This window comes from Typopeltis vanoorti, chromosome 15, assembly GCF_054136105.1.
Source record: "Typopeltis vanoorti isolate ZY-2024b chromosome 15, IOZ_Tvanoo_1.0, whole genome shotgun sequence".
Classification (NCBI taxonomy): Eukaryota; Metazoa; Arthropoda; class Arachnida; order Uropygi; family Thelyphonidae; genus Typopeltis; species Typopeltis vanoorti.
In genome coordinates, this window is record NC_143563.1 from 56,982,889 (window position 1) to 57,000,966 (window position 18,078).

General features: G+C 35.2%; 1 protein-coding gene across 5 annotated transcripts in view; it reads left to right on the forward strand.

The window, feature by feature from the left end:
• The window catches only part of LOC150098781 (putative nuclear hormone receptor HR3), a 240,295-nt gene that overhangs the window by 170,771 nt on the left and 51,446 nt on the right, over window positions 1-18,078 (forward strand). For all 5 annotated transcript variants that reach the window (XM_090404768.1, XM_090404769.1, XM_090404770.1 and 2 more), the window contains exon 7: window positions 3,501-3,633. In XM_090404768.1, the coding sequence (XP_090260894.1) occupies window positions 3,501-3,633 (133 nt within the window). The remainder of the gene's footprint in view (window positions 1-3,500; window positions 3,634-18,078) is intronic.

Sequence of the window (18,078 nt, forward strand, 5' to 3'; positions counted from 1 at the left end):
AGTCCTAGAAAAGTGCTAGTTTTTTCTTAATATGACTGTCTCCCAGATCTTCGGCAAGTTAATACAGCCATATTTGTTGAGATTTGGAGTGTGTTTTAGGGCTTCTGTCGCCTCTAAGAACAATCTCTCTGATTTATATGGGTTTCTGTGTAGTACTTTTGTGTTTTTCCAGATGATCCTGTGTGCAGGGGTATCCAGAGCATGGTCTGCTAGGCCCGACTTCCCATAATGATATTTCCGGACGTATCGTTTATGTTCGCTGATGCGGATATTCACAGTTCTTCCTGTTTGATCGTAGTAGGCTTGATTGCATGAGCAGGGTACTTGGTAGACTCCTGGATGTGATAAAGGAGGAATGCTGTCCTTGGGTGAGCGGATGAGGGTGGCTAATTTGCTATATGGTCTGAATGTAGTGCGTAGTTTATGTTTATTGAGAATTCTTGAGATCTTTTCGGATAAGATCTCAAGCACATCCGAAAAGATCTCAAGAATTCTCAATAAACATAAACTACGCACTACATTCAGACCATATAGCAAATTAGCCACCCTCATCCGCTCACCCAAGGACAGCATTCCTCCTTTGTCACATCCAGGAGTCTACCAAGTACCCTGCTCATGCAATCAAGCCTACTACGGTCAAACAGGAAGAACTGTGAATATCCGCATCAGCGAACATAAACGATACGTCCGGAAATATCATTATGGGAAGTCGGGCCTAGCAGACCATGCTCTGGATACCCCTGCACACAGGATCATCTGGAAAAACACAAAAGTACTACACAGAAACCCATATAAATCAGAGAGATTGTTCTTAGAGGCGACAGAAGCCCTAAAACACACTCCAAATCTCAACAAATATGGCTGTATTAACTTGCCGAAGATCTGGGAGACAGTCATATTAAGAAAAAACTAGCACTTTTCTAGGACTCTAGTAATATATGATAGCATTTTTTTTTTTTTTTTTTTTTTTTTTTTGTGTTAATCTCTCTCAGATAGAGGGCGCCAAAATCAGGACTCTAGTCTTTGTGTTGCTGCTACAATTTTAAGTACACCATGTTGTTTTAGTCTCGCGTATTGTGACAAACAGTGTTTTTGTGCTCTGAAGATGCTGGTTATAATACCAGCGAAATATCAGCATCAAGTTAATAAATTAATTATTTACTTAGTTTCTGTGTTCTATTATACCGTTAAAATAATAAACAACATGTTCGACGAACACATAAGCAGAGATAATAATTTGCATCCTTATCTTAACCTGCTTTTACATCAAACCATCTTCCTGTTTTCCTTCAATTTTAACTGCTTGCCGACACCTTAAATATGTATATTTGTATAATGTTCCATTTACCCCATATAACTGTAGTGTTTTTCAAATTAATATGAGAAACACAAGGGATAAGTAATGCTATTTATTTAAGACTATATATTTCAGCTTGAATGTTACAGGCCATTATCAGTGGCGACAATAGTTAATTACAAAGTAGAACATGAATACTGGATTGATTTGAAAAAGTAAGAGCCACATGATGTTATACATAAAACATCACATTGGTATAATTGAGGAAATATTGATAATTTATTAGCTATTTAAAAAAAAAATACTGATGTGTGATTAAAATAAGACCTTCCCATATCTTAGATAGAGAGAGGCAGTCATTCCAATTTAAGTTCGGACAGTGAAATAAGGCTGCAGTACTTTCTTTAAACAAACATTCAAATTTATACTGACATCAATGAAGTAAGCATATTTCAGAAACATAGGATGTTGTTGTCTGTGTCTATTCCATGCTGCGCCAAGCCAGATTTTTCAGATTTACTGTTGCTTATATAAGATTGGTGTTCTTGTATTCTCTTTTCTACAGAGCATTCAGTTTATCCAAAGTAAGAAATACAATTTAGTGGCTACTTTTCTTCCTATCAGCATGGTTTCCATCTTCAAAAGATAAACAATCTCCTCTAGCTCTCCCTGGTATCCATTAAGTCCTTATGACTGTCATTGTTCTTACTTTATTAAGTAATTTATTAAGCGTCTGATATTTCAGTGGATTTCACGCTAGCATTTGTAACACAGAAGGAATGTTACTCTCTAGTGCTGGTTATATAACATAACATTACAGCATAATAACTTATGCTTGAAATAACATTCTCCAAATTTTTCATCAATTAATGCATCCATACTTATTGAAATTAGGGGATTGTTTCATTTCTGATGCTGACTCCAAAAATAAGTTGTTTGAATTGGTATCAGTAATGCTGATGATTCCCTAATTTAGTTAGTATTCTTAATGCTGACTCCAAAAACAATTATTTTGAAGTTAGCATTGTCATATCTCCAAGTATGACTGCATAAAGTTATTCAGAAGTTTGGCTGTTATTTTAATATCACTTTCAGGATAATGGTCATAGGCTACTTATCCAACATTAGAGAATATTATGCTAGTGCTCTTTTTTTTTTTTTTTTTTTTTTTTTATAGTTTGAATTGTTGTTTCTGCAGCTTGTGTAGTTTCTTGTGTTTCTTCTGTGACAGGTGTGTTTGTGCTGCAAGGATGCTGGTTTATTTTATTTGTGTATAGTGTTATGAGTCAATACCATTGAAATAAATTATAATATGAATAATAATTGGAACCTAAGCCTTGTCACACATATTCTGTAATTCCTCTGCTAGCTTCACATCTTTTTCATTGATGCTTATTGCATCGATAGCGTACGTCTTCAGTCCTACTGTGGTTGTTTTAAGTGCCTTAGTTTCCTGATGAAAATAACAGTCCTTGTATAACTGGTATATAACTATTGGTTATGTGTATAACTACATAATGAATATGTAATTTTGGTCAATACAGAATACAGATTTATTGACTGTTTAATAATTGCCAACTCATCCTCATTTGCTCAGTATTCAAGGATATTTAGTAAGAGGAATAACATGGGATTGGATATTGGTTCAAAAGTCCCATTCAGTTGTATGGTTTTCTTATAGTCTATGGTCTTTTTCACTTTTTTTTTATGACTCAAACTCACACAAGGTTGAAACCTATGATACATTAGTACCATGAGTAGGATATGGATTTTTTTTTATTTATTTATTAATTATAGGTATATTTTTTGTATTTTTATTTTCCCTGTAATTTGGAAACCCTGCTTTAGAGACCAAACATGGAACTTTTTTGAGCTGCTTCAGGTTTCCAGTACCTGGGGTGATAACACATCAGTCAATGAAATTCATGTTCTACTTAAAGAAAATCATAAACACGCATGCCTACAGCAGGATTTGAATGTGCAGTCTGTTGGTTGGGGGTGTGGATATGTTACCCAAACAGGATGGCACTTAACCTAACTTTCACCATTAAGTTATTAATTTGACCCTAGATAAATCAATTAATTTATATGTATAAATTTAATATCAGCTTAATTGGTTGAATTAATTACAAGATAATCAATTATGCAGCCATACCAACTAATATCAATCATTACCATATAACATTTCTTCATTTATTATTAGGCTTCTGAAAACTTGATGATTGATTGTGCACAGAAACTCACAGTCATCATTCAGCAGATCATAGAGTTTGCCAAATTATTGCCTGGCTTCTTGAAGTTATCTCAAGATGACCAAATTTTACTTCTCAAGGCAGGTAAGTAAAATCTGTTCTCATGTGAGACCCAAATTTATTTTTTTTCTGGATTTATTTAAACTAGTTGGTTGACTGGAAGGCATGACTAAGGGAGAATGAGCTTCACAGGAGGTGACATCTTGTGACAGACCTGTGTTTAGAGAGCTCTGAAATCTGAGGTGTTTAGTTTAGGGAAAAAAAAGTGATATTGGTGAAAAATTGTATCAGAAGTAGATTGTATTGTGGTGTTAATTAGATTAATTTGAAAAATAAGACAATTGAATTTTTTCAGCGATGCTTAGCGACATTAAATCATGGGAAAGATATAGTTTCGGCCATGAGTTCCATTAATAGCAAGGCACTGGAAGCATCCTATCTTTAAGTTTGCGCATAGCAAAAACAGGGAAACCTCATTCTATCGGGGAAAATTTGCTACTTCCAGCTATAAAAGATGTGGTAAAAACGATGTTTGGCAACAAGTTACTAAAAGATGTTGATTTCATTCCTCTTTTAAATGACACTATCAGTCGCAGAATTAATGATATGGCAGGTGATGTAGAATCTCAGTTAATCGAAAGAGTTAAGAAGAGCCCTTACTATGCATCTAAACAAATAGATGAGACTACTGATGTTACAAATGATGCTCAGTTAATATGCTACGTAAGATATGCGCATGATAACAACACATTCATGATGATATTCTGTTTTGTGGAACTTTGCCATCCCGAACAACTGGAGAAGAGATATTTCACGTTCTCAATAATTACATAATACACAAAGGGATCCAGTGGGAAAAATGTATAGGCTTCTGTTCAAATGGAGCTCGCCCCCTTACAGGCAGGCATAGTGGGGTTGTTTCTATGGTCAAGGAAGTAGCTCAGGATATGAATTGGGTACATTGTTTCATACATAGGGAAGCATTAGGCTCCAAAGGAATGCCACCAGGATTTAAAACTGTGCTATATAACACTATAAAGCTAGTTAATTTTATTAAAGTTCGACCGTTAAATAAAAGGTTATTTTCAGTGCTCTGCGATGAAATGGGCAGTGAATATATACAACTTTTGCTTTCATTCTGAAATTCGCTGGCTTTCCAGGGGCAAAGTACTACCAAGGTTATTTCAATTAAGGTGCGAAGTTTTATTATTTGTAAATGAACGTAATTCCGATTTTGCATCATTCTTGTTGAAGAAGCATGGCTATCAACACTATCCTATCTTTCAGACATTTTTTCGAAATTAAATGAACTAAATGTCTCCCTTCAGGGAATTTCTTTAACTGTTCTTGATGCCTAAGACAAAATAAAGGCATTCGAGAAAAAACTGGTTTTATGGATTAATTATGTAAAAGACGGACAATTTGCACCTTTTCCAACATTGGAATCCTTTTTAGTGGAAAATTATATTTTTGTTGATTCTGAGTTTCTGGAAAGGGTTTGTGACCCCCTCAAAAATCTGAAACGGAATTTTGAAACATATTTTCAGAATAACTTTTATAAGAAATTTCTGTGGGTTCGCGATCCATTTCAGGCTTGCAGTCACGAGAACGACCTTTCGTTCTCGAAAAAGAACAGTTAATTGAGCTTTCAAGTGACAGTGGAATTAAAAATGCAATTCGGTGATCTTGGGTTGGCTCTATTTTGGATCTCGCCTTCAGTGAGAAGTGAATTTCCTGAATTATCTGAACAACCATTGAAAATCGTCATGCAGTTCTCTACAACCTATCTTTGTGAGAAAGAATTTTCATCGCACCTTCAAATAAAAACAAAATACAGAAATTGTCTTCATGTGTGTGTGCCGATCTTCAACTGAATTTGACCAATATTGAGTCAGATATCCAGTAACTATGCAAGGGCCGAGGAACTCAACCATCTCATTAAAAGTAAGTAGTAACATAATTAGATCATATTATTAATTTGTTTAATAAAAATTAAAACTTTGTTCAATGATGATACACTTTTAATCTTTTACTTCCAATTTAATTAATTATGTTTCCATATGTATTCAAAACATGCTCTTAGATTTATTATTTTATAAATGGCACAGTTTTTCTGAAATGGTGGTAATTCCTACTTAGGTTTTTAAAAAAATTATGAAAAGTCAAAACGACATATAGGGAAATAAATTAAAAACACTATGTTTATTTTTGAAGTAAACTTTAATTCCAACATTCTAAAATGTTATTTTTCTTGCTTTTCTGTTCCCAAAATCGTCGAAGTCTATGTCATCACTCAGTTGCTGTTTTATAGACAGTAAGGGAAGATTTCTTAAACGCCAAAAAAGTGCTGCCTGGGGTGGATCGTCCCCCTCCCCCAGCTATGCCTCTGCAACTTAGTGGTCTGTAGAATTGTTTTCAGCATTTTACTGGTCCTTGGCCTTGGAAAGGTTGAGAAACGCTGGTTTAGATCATTGTTTCCCAAAAGCCATAGTAGTGTCGTGTACCACTTTTGGGGCACAACCTCATCAGCATACCACCATCCTAGGGGGAGATGATAGAAAAACTTATGTGATTAGAACTTTAATTTGAATATAAAATAAATTATTTATTATTATTATTATTATTATTATTATTCAGGCCTCCAAGGAGTCAAAAGACTCTTCGAGGGAGGTCCTTCCTAAGACATAAAGTCTGTCAAGACTCATCGAGGGGAGGTCCCCCCCCCCCGAGAAACACAAAGTCTATCATACCACTCTTTAAACTCACTGACCGTTCTCGTTCCCACCACTCCATCAGGCAATGCATTCCACGACTCAACCACCCTCCACACAAAGAAACCACTCCTTACCCTCTTGCTCACAGTTTCCTTTCGTAACTTCCAGGGATGGCCTCTTGTCATCACTCCTTCTCGCTGTTCAACCAAGCGAAAGAACTACCCAGTGTCAACCCGGTAACTACCTCTCAACAGTTTAAAAGTCTCAATCATATCACCTCTCCTTCTTCTATCCACCAAACTCTGCAGTCCACATTCTCTCAGCCAATCCTCATAACTATCCTTGTACAGTCCTGAAACCATCTTTGTCATCCGTCTTTGTATCCTTTCCACAGTTAATTTATCCCCTTCAAATCCTGGGGACCAAATCTGAGAACAATATTCCAAGTGTGGTCTGATCAGAGACTTATACAACGGAATGATAACCCTCTTATCTCTGCAGGTCAGTGTCCTTCTCATAATAGCAGCAAATTTAATGCAAAAAATAGAACTTCTTGTGATCAGACACTATGACAGAGATACAGGTTCAGTGTTTATTTGCAAGTATACAAAGATGTGGTTCTACATCAATAATGCAGTGCTAATTTATTTAAATTTGAATATTAAGTGTAGATAGAGAATTCAAACTTGCATGTCTACAAGATTAAGAATGGCAGAATGTACTTTATCTGACAGTGCTTTGTGTTCACAATGAGATCATATTTGCATGTTTCCCACAGTTGTTGTAGTGTCATGTACCACTTTTAGGACATGACCTCACCAGCAAACCACCAACCTAGCGGGAGATAATATGGAAAATCAGGGCTTTAAAAAACTGTTATGTAATTATAGTAGCAAGACTTATACGTTGGTTAGACATAACTGGTAATTAGTTTACGGAATTAACAACGCATATAAAGTATATTAATTAAAGGTAACTTTAATTAATATACTTTATTAAAGGCAACCTGCCTAACCATATCGCCAACAACGTAAGACTGGATGTAGTCGGTGTTCTCACGAAAGCCAAACCTCCAAAATCCAACTTATCCAAAAACGAATATATAGCCCTACAAGAATTGAAAAACAACAAAAAAATAGTAATCACCAAAGCTGATAAGGGAAGCGCCACTGTGGTACTCAATCAAAAAGACTACAAAGGTAAGCTAAATTCTTTAGTACTAGACCGTACTACTTACCTCCCCATTGAATATAATCCGACCAGCTCTCAGATTAGAACTATCCACAGACTCCTTAAGAAAGTCACTTCTTGGCCTGTGGAAGTCACCAACAAACTTAAACCTTATAACTCTAGACCCCCCCGATTATATGGACTCCCAAAAATACATAAACAAAATGTGCCATTGCGTCCCATAGTGGATGGCATTGATTCCCCCACATATAAATTAGCCAAACATTTAGCTAAAACGCTCACACACTACACTGGCAACACACCATTACACATAAAAAAACTCAGCCCACTTTAAAGCCAGTATAGAAAACCTCACACTCCAACACACTGACATAATGGTCAGTTTTGACGTCTCCTCCCTATTCACTAATGTCCCACTCAAAGAAACCCTTGAGCTCATCCAAGCCAAGTTTCCTCCCGATATCTCAGCCCTATTTCAGTTCACAATGAACTCAGGCTATTTCGTTTGGCAAGGAAAGTTCTACAAACAGATAGAGGGGACAGCCATGGGTTCACCACTTTCCCCACCCTTGGCCAATTTCTTTATGGAGACATTTGAAGAGAAAGCCTTAAACTCCGCCCCACAAAAACCCACTATTTGGCTTCGTTATGTGGATGATGTGTTTGCTATTTGGCCACATGGCTCAGACACACTCCACTCCTTCTTAGCACACTTAAACAACCAACACCCCAGAGTCCAGTTTACCTTAGAAAAAGAGGAAAACAACACCCTCCCCTTCCTAGACACTTTAATCACTCGCCAGCTTGATGGATCTTTGGTTTTCTCTGTTTACAGAAAACCCACCCACACTGGCAGATACATTCACCAACAATCCCTCCCCCTCACAACAATATGGGGTGATAAAAACACTATATAACAGGGCAAAATTAATCTGCTCAGATGACAAGGCCCTGACTATTGAACTAAACCACATCCTCAACACTTTCTTAGCCAATGGCTATAACCCCAAAAAAATCCAAAAAATACTAAAACCTGTAAACCATAACCCCCCTCCACAATAAAGATTACACCAAGTCTATCACCATCCCCTACATCCAGGGCACCTCTGAGAAAATAACCAATATCCTCAAAAAATATGACCTTACTTCCTGTTACAGACCATATAAAAAGTTGGCATCCCTTATCCGCTCCACCAAAGACCAACCACTTCCCCTAGACCTACCTGGTGTATACCAGGTCCCTTGCAGCTGCAAATTGTCCTACTTTGGCCAAACAGGCAGAACAACAAATATCAGGATTTCAGAACACCAAGACTACATCCGGTTTCACCAGTACAGCCGCTCTGGGCTGGCAGACCATGCCTTAGATACCCACCATAAAATTCGTTGGAAGAAAACAAAAATAATTCATCGCAGCAAGTTTAAATACGAAAGATTATTCAAAGAATCTTCAGCAGCTCTAAAAAACGTTCCTAACCTCAACAAATTTGGGTGCATGAAACTGCCCCAAATTTGGGAGACTTTCATTATGAGAACTTCAGCCCAACTGCCAAAACTACCAAATTAGCCCACAAGAGGGCACCATTAGGACTTTAGGAACAATATTAGTTTCTTGCTTTCTTACTCATTTGCTTTGTGTTAGTTCCTGAGTGCACATACCATGTCTTTATGTTCCTGAAGATGGCAATGTGACGTTGCCGAAATATAGAAGTTATTCATTAAAGTTACCTTTAATTAATATACTTTATATGCGTTGTTAATTCCGTAAACTAATTACCAGTTATGTTATGTAATTAATATAGTGTATTGGAAGAAGAAAAAATTTCAAGAAAAAACTTTAATTTGAATATAAAATAAATTACTCATTAAATCTCATAGGGCATGGATACAGTTTCATATTTGAAAGTTTAATACAAAGATGTGGTTCTATATCAGTAATGAAGTTTCACTTTTTTGTTTTAATATTAAATGCAGAGAATCCAAACTTATTGTACAATATTAAGAAAGGTAGTAGAATGTGCTTCAATGTAGGACTTGATATTCAGAATTAACCCTCAATGGAATGATGTTAGTATATGTGATTTTTCAAGAATCCATCTGAACCAGTTCCAAGAGTTTTTCTTTCTCTGAATTTGACAAGTTATTTGGTAGCATTTTTGTAGACTAATATGAAAGGGTTTGTTTCTTATCCACTTAAATCTGCTATCTGACTCAGAGAAATACTTATAAAGAGTATTATGCATCTTTTTTGGATGTTCCTTCATATTTTGCATCACTTCCAAATTGATTTCTTGAGAAGAGTTTAATATTACCTCATGAAGAGATGAAAAGGAATCACTCACCACAATTAAGGTGTATACACCACAGCTTCAGTTTTTTAATAATTGAAACTATTTTATCTTGAACATGGATATAAATAAAATGGATATAAATAAAAATTTTAAATATTTTATTTAAAATATTTATAATTTCTTCTTCTTATTGTGCTATCTTCTATCGAAGATCAGCGACCATCTTGGCGAACAAACTGTGGTCTTGTGCTAATCTGAGCAGTTGTGCACTGCTCTTTCCTGTCCACGTCTTGATATTGTCAAACCATGATATTCTTTTTCTTCCTCTAGTTCCTTTGCCATCAATTCTTCCTACCAAAATAGTTTGTAGAAGTTGGTATTTGCTGTTTCTCATGATGTGGCCAAGATATGATGTTTTTCGTTTCTTGATTATTTGTACAAGATGTTTAGCTTTGCCAATGGATTTTAAGACATCTTCATTGGTAATTTTTTCTGTCCATGATATCTTTAGCATTCTTCTGTATAGCCACATCTCAAAGGCTTCGATTTTCTTGATGGTTGTCGCCTTCAATGTCCATGTTTCAACTCCATAGAGCAGAATAGACCACACGTAACATTTCAGCATTCGGCATCTGACTTCCATGTTTAGGTCTTTATTGCAGAATAGTGTTCTCATTTTCATGAAGGACTGCCATGCAACTTCAATCCTTGTCTTTATATCTATTTCTGGATCCCACCGTTCATTAAGCCAACAACCAAGATATTTATATCTTGACACTTGATCAATATTTTTCCCATTGAGTATCAGTTTCATTGATGAGGCTGGATGTTTGCTGATGATCATGTATTTTGTCTTGTTGATGTTTATATTTATTCCCATTCTTTGGCTTTGCTTGTATACTCTGTCAATGAGTTTTTGGAGATCCATAATGTTATCTGCAATTAGCACGGTGTCATCTGCATATCGTAGGTTGTTAACAATCTTTCCATTTATTGTGATTCCCTCTGGACATTCTTCTAATGCTTTTTTAAAGATTACCTCTGCGTATATGTTGAACAGGAGTGGTGAGAGCACACATCCTTGTCTCACTCCTCTTTTGATGTTAATATCACTGGTGGTAATGTTGTCTAATTGAACGGTAGCTGACTGATTCCAATACAGATTTGTTATTAGTCTTATGTCTTGTTCGTCTAGCCTTATTTGTTGAAGGACTTCTATTAAGTTAGTGTGTCTGACTTTGTCGAATGCTTTTTCAAAATCTATGAAACACATAAAGACAGATTTCTGTTTTTCTATGCATTTTTGTATCAATATTTGGGTACAGAAAAGGGCCTCTCTAGTACCAAAACCATTCCGAAAGCCGAATTGTGTTTCACTTAGAGTTTCTTCACTTTTTCTATAAATGCGATTCTGAATTACTTTCAAAAATATTTTTAATGTTTGGCTCATTAGACTAATAAGTCGGAAGTCACCACAGGAATTCACTTTGGGTTTCTTTGGGATAGTGATAAATGTAGATTTGAGCCAATCTGATGGACATTCATCACTTTCATATATTTCATTAAATAGTTTTTCAAGAAGTTTGATGTTATCTGGTTCTATTAATTTTAAAAATTCTGTTTGCACACCATCTGGTCCACTGGCTTTTCCTGTTTTACTTGTTCGTATAGCATTCTCTATTTCACATTTCATGATTGCTGGTCCTTGAATGTTATCTTTTATATTTATAGGCTTCTGTCTAGTATCATTGAAAAGCTCTGTTACATATTTTATCCAAATCTGTGCTTTATTCTCTTCTTCTAGAACTATTTTTCCATTTTCGTCTCTTAGAGACACTATTTGCTTTTTCCTCAGTTTTCCGGAAATTTTGTTGATTTTCTTATACAGATTGAAATTATCATGTTTCTTCTGAAGCAGTTCAATTTCAGTACATAAATTTTTCATCCAATTTTCCTTGGCTTCTTTTATTTTTTTCTTGATGATGTTATGTGTTTCTATATACCTGGCTAGGTCTTTGTTTTTGTACATTCTTCTTGTATCAATAAGAGAAAGAATCTCATCTGTCATCCATTCCTGTTGTTTTATATTATTCACATAACCTACTTCTTCAATACTTGTTGTTACGATGGCATTCTTTAAGCTATTCCAAAGAGATTCCACACTTTTATTTTCTTCTATGTTAATCTGTTGTAATCGCAGGTTAAGCTGTGTCTTGGCACTTTTATTTATGTTCGGGTCTTTCAGTTTTTCTACATCAATTTTCTTTTTCTTCTTTTGTGATTTTTTAGCTGATTTTAATCTAAGACGTACTTCTGCAACTATGGGATTGTGGTCTAATGAGATATCTGCTCCAGGATAAGTCTTTGCACTCTTTATACTACTGTGGAATCTTTTATTTATCAGTATATAATCAATTTGATATCGGACAATGTTATGTTGGTTATCTTGAGGCGATTTCCAAGTGTACAGTCTTCTGGGTGGAAGTTTAAACCAGGTATTTGCTATTGTTAGATCTTCTTCCTGACAGAACTGGACTAGGCGATCTCCTCTGTCATTTCTGGTGCCTAAGCCATGTTCGCCAACAATTTCTCCATCACCCCCTCTTCCTACTTTTGCATTGAAGTCACCCATCACTATGTTTATATCATGTTTCTTTGTTAGGTTTTTAATCTCTTTTAGGTGTTCATAAAACTCTTCAACATCTTCTTCACTTTTGTCAGCTGTGGGTGCATAAGCTTGGATGATATTTATGTTAACAGGGTTTCCCTTAAGTTGTAACAGCATTATCCTTTCAGAAAATGGAATCCAATTTAGTACTGATTTATTGATTTCTTCATCTACTATTACAGCTACACCATGTCGATGTTTGTTTTCATCATTCCCAGAGTAATACATTGTTGTATTATCTTGTTGACACTTTCCAGATCCTGGCCATCTTGTCTCGCAAATTCCCAAAATCCAGATGCCCAGCCTCTTCATTTCCCTTGTGGCATTTCTTAATTTGCCAGCTTCATACAGAGTTCTGACATTCCAAGTTGCAATTTTAAAAGTGGACACCATTTTGAGCCCGGAGATTCTTCGCACCCCTGTCCCATTTAAGGGACGCCGGGAACTTGGGGCCAATTGTAAGGGTTTTCTCGCCATGGTGGTTGTTCTGGAGATAAGATAGAGCAGTAGTTTCTCCGTTTGCTTTCTGCTCCGCAGTATTGCAGACGTACACAATATAATCATATTGCCATCTGCAAATCACTGATCACAAGCTTTTCCGTCATCATTTGGCTTCAACCGTGTGTCAGTACTGACAATGCTGCTTCCCAATGTCAGGGGCAGTGACCCCAGCAGGTGCTTATATAATTGCGGCACTACTCGCCATGTCACCGAGTTGTCATTGGGCTTTGTGAGGTTTTAAGTGAGACAGAGTTGCCGCTTCTGCTCCCCCACACCCTGATAGCTCAGTCGCTGTTGGTCCACGGCTACTTATTCGCCAGATTGCTCTGCTTATATCGCAGCTAACCTCCATATCTGAAGGCTGTTCCCCGATCCGCCACCTGGGGACGCACCCGGTAGTAGTCAGCTCTGCCCCGGGCTTATAATTTAGTTTTTTTTAAAAACTCTAGAAAAAGCAAGTAAGATGCATGGATGTGATTTATGCTTTCTTTTTATCAACTTTAATCTTAAGCTGTCATATTATCTATCATTCTAAAAGCAGAAAGTGACTTTTGTGCAGCCAGTAATAGTGCCCATTTAGTTTTTTTTTTGAAAATTATGTAACTTGTTTTGAAAATAAATTGCTCATATTTTGAATTTTAATGATTTATTGCTTTTTATGAATTGAACTAAACATGTTCAATTCATATTGAACATGCTTAGTTCAATATGAAGTCCCACTCTCACACACACAGCTCATCATACTCTGACAAATGCAATCACTATCTCTGTACTCACCACACTTTTGGGACATTACATCTTTGTTCATGCCCTTGATCTTTGTGTACTTTCTATCTAAAGTACTTGTCCCTAAATGAAGAAACAGAAGCTTGGGTCAATGTATATTATCATAACTAAAATCATCCATAATGATCACTCTTTTGTTATTATCTAGACTAATTTGCCTATACATTTCTCACTGCCCTCCACATTATCAGGTCTATAGCAACACCCAACTAAATATTTCATCTCATTCACCTCGACTTTATGCCATACCACTTCAAACCCACTGTTACTATTTGATTCTTGCATTCCACCATCATCAGAGCACTCCTCCTCTCTTTCTCCCTTTCTGTCCTGCTTGTCTTCATGAAGAATCTCGCACCCCTCCATCTCGATTCCTGTTCAGACGTCATCTTCATTCAATCACGTCTTACATATTCCAACAATTTTTGGACAATTGAACTCTGCCATGCTACAATTTTATTTCCTTATTTCAAATACTTTTGGTATTCATTAACATATGTACTAGCTTATTTCTGGTTCTGTAACAAGTTCCACTGACCCCATTTCTCAGATATGATCCCTCTATATCCTCCTGGCATTCCTCTCATCACTAATATCATGCAGGAAAATATTATCAAAAATATCATTTATGTACATTGACAAAAACTCAATAATCAGAATTCAACTAAATGCTACTCCTGATATGCAAATTCATCTTTCAGGCATTAAGACAAATTTTGAAAGAATTCTCCAAGAAAAGCATTCTTTCTGATTAATGACTTTTATATTATTTTACACATGTTTTATACATTAAAACAATTTTGTGTTTGTTTGTTTCTTTCTTTCTTTTATGTAATTTTTTGCTTTTTATAAATAAATGAGTTTATAATTCTTTAAAATTGTTTAAAGAATTATACTTTCTTTCTCATTAATGACTTTTATATTATTTTACACATGTTTTATATATTAAAACAATTTTGTGTTTGTTTCTTTTATGTAATTTTTTGCTTTTTATAAATAAATGACAGTTTATAATTCTTTAAAATTGTTTTTTATTTTATTTTTCCAAGTTTTATCATTTTAAACGTAAAAATTCTAGTTAGTTCTGCAATTTATTATTAAACTCTATAGGTTGCTGCAATGAAATTAAATGGGAAACACTGCTCTAAAGAAAGTCACAGCACGTTTTGGCATCATTTCTTAGGCCTCCAATAAGTTGGATGGTTGTCTCACACAGGGTAACCATTGTCTGCTGCCTAATGACTGATGCCAAAAAGTGCTGTGACTTTCTTTAGAGCAGTGTTTCTCATTTAATTTCATTGCAGCACCCTATAGAGTTCAATAATAAATTGCAGAACTAACTAGAATTTTTACGTTTAAAATGATAAAACTTGGAAAAATAAAATAAAAAAACAATTTTAAAGAATTATAAACTGTCATTTATTTATAAAAAGCAAAAAATTACATAAAAGAAACAAACACAAAATTGTTTTAATATATAAAACATGTGTAAAATAATATAAAAGTCATTAATGAGAAAGAAAGTATAATTCTTTAAACAATTTTAAAGAATTATAAACTGTCATTTATTTATAAAAAGCAAAAAATTACATAAAAGAAAGAAAGAAACAAACAAACAAACACAAAATTGTTTTAATGACTTTAATTGTTTTAATGTGTCACAGTGGGATATCTGATATATCTATCCATATTTATATATTCCACTTTGACATATGTCACAGTGCTGTGTATAGAGAAGCATTATCAAGGAATAGGAAAGTAATGTGGATTTCTACAGACACCAGTCCTGACACTATTATTGTGCATTCTTTATGCTGAAGATATGCAGTTGTCTGCAGATAAGGTAAAACTGGGAAGAGTGTTAAAAAGTGATTCATCTCTGCTTTCATGGTATTTTACCCAAACAGTAAATAAGATACTGTATATCTTATTAACCAAACAAACTCTCTAAAACAATATACCACAGAAAGAAATAACTGCCTTAGCCTTCTTTCTGTATACAGGGTTACACAGAAAGAAGGCTAAGGCTAAGTTCTATATCACAGAACCGTCTTTCTGTGTACTTCTTTCTGTGTGCAAACACACCCCAGGCTAATAAAAACATAAATAAAAAGTTGCCGAATGGAAAATTTCCAAAGTTTTCTTAGGAATGCTATCTGTGATATGTTTCACACACAATTTGAAAAAAATTTCATTGAAATCGGTGAATTTGAATGTAGTAGTAAGGCTTCAAAGGCAGCTGATTGCTTAACTGTGTACAGGGGTGCATATGTATTTTTCCATAGTTAGTTTTGTATTTACATTCCTGTTGCCTGAAATATATATTTTTTTGCTTTGCTACCATATTTGCTTTGGAACTATGTATGATTCTTGTATGAGCATGTATATTTTTCTTCATTTTTAGTCATTTTTTGTTCAGCTTACTGGTGTACACTGTAGTGTAATTTCGTTATCTCTAAAATGATTTGATGCAGTTTCAGTTCAGTCTTTGCTTGCGTTTCAAAGAAGTAAGATATGATTTTATTGAATTAGTGGTAAGTGTTTATGGTTTTCATATTTGGTATTGTCTTGTGAATTACGAACTATTATCTGCTGTGTTTATTGCTGTTTTTCTTCATTACTGCTTATTTTACTACTACTTATTGCTACTAAGTTTGTAAGTTTGTTTTGTGATATGTTTATTTTTTTTTCTGTGGATATTTTAGATATCCACAGAAAAAAATTATGACAGGAAGAAAAAGACGTCATACCAGTTACGAGTTGAGAGATCTTTTAGAGGAAGTGTCGTCAGTTGCTTCATCAGATATGCCAAGCGATGATGATGATTCAGATGTGGAATTAGAAAATGATATTTTTGATGGCGATTTCTCAGCTTTTGACGATGTTGCTGAAGAATATATACCACATTTAGATGAAGAACTAAGAGAAGAAGAAGCAAATGCGGAATCTATGGCTACTGTATGCTTCAGCTGTTGGTTCTTCTGCTGAGAATATCCCGTAAAATGTTGAGTATCCGAATAGAAACTGAAAAATGAACAGAAAATGGACCAATGTTCCTCCTGATGTACATAAAGTTCCTGACTTTCAGGTATTTCGAAAAAGAGAAGGAATTGCCAGAGCAATACTAACTCAAAATCTATGCTCCACAATGGACTGTTTCAAACAAATAATTCCTGAAACAATTATAAACATGATTGTGTGTGAAACTAATAGAATAGCCAGAGATCATTATGATGCATCCAGAAATCCACAGCAATACAAACAATCTCTATGATACTGATGCCGATGAAATCTATACTATGATTGGCATTCTAAATATATGCTGGAAGTTTTATGCCAAAGTTTTTTCTTTACGTTTTGCACTGAAAATGCATGGGGTGTAATTACACCCCTGTACACGGTTAACATTAAAATATTTGTACACAGAGAGAAGGTTTAAAAAAAGTGAGAATTAAAAAAAATCATAACTGAAGCTAAGGGTGATGTAACTGTTATAATGAGTCAAGGGAATACAACAATAACAAAAAATATCCAGCAGGATATCCTAGATGACAATTCTACTTATAAATTGTAGATCAAGATCTCACTGTCTCAAAAAAAAGCAAAACATTTTCAGTTATTGAAAAAAAGTTGCTTCTTGGTTCAAAGGAATCATTAACAAACTAAAATCTATTCATGTTCAACCACACATAATTTATGAAGTCCCAAAATTCACAAATCCAATACTTCTCTATAATTAACAATTGATTATATTGATTATTGTTATTATTATTACATGACACCTCCAGGGAGTCCAAAGACTCATCGAGAGAAGGCACCTATTCTATAGCTTCACCAACTACAACGAACCACAACCACACCAGTGCCATCTACCGTCCACCACCACCAGTATTTTTACAGACAATCGCAAACATTCATGCCTACGGCGAGATCTGAACCCGGCCTTTTGGCTGGAGAGCGGATAGCTAACCACTTGGCCAACCAGGCCGGCTTGGTTGGCTGAGATAATCCCATTTAAAACTTGATAAACAATTAAAGAAATCGCTTGTTCTCCTAATAGGCTCAACTTTGATAAAATATTCTGTTCATTTCAAATCTTCAGTAAAAAAACTCAAGGAAGAGTGTGTGTGTGTGCGCACTGCATGCATGCATGCACATCTGTGATGGCATTTGTGAAGTGAATGAGTGTGAGAAAGCAGAATCTAGTCTTTCAGGTAACTAGATGTAAATCTAATTTTAGTCTTAAGGGGAGACCACAGTTTATGTATACTAATGCCAGAAGCACCAGGAATAAGATGGGAGAGGGGGGGGGTTATGGTATTGGCTGGTACAACCTGGTCAAGTTATAAGCTAAGCATTAGTGAGATGTGGTTGAAAG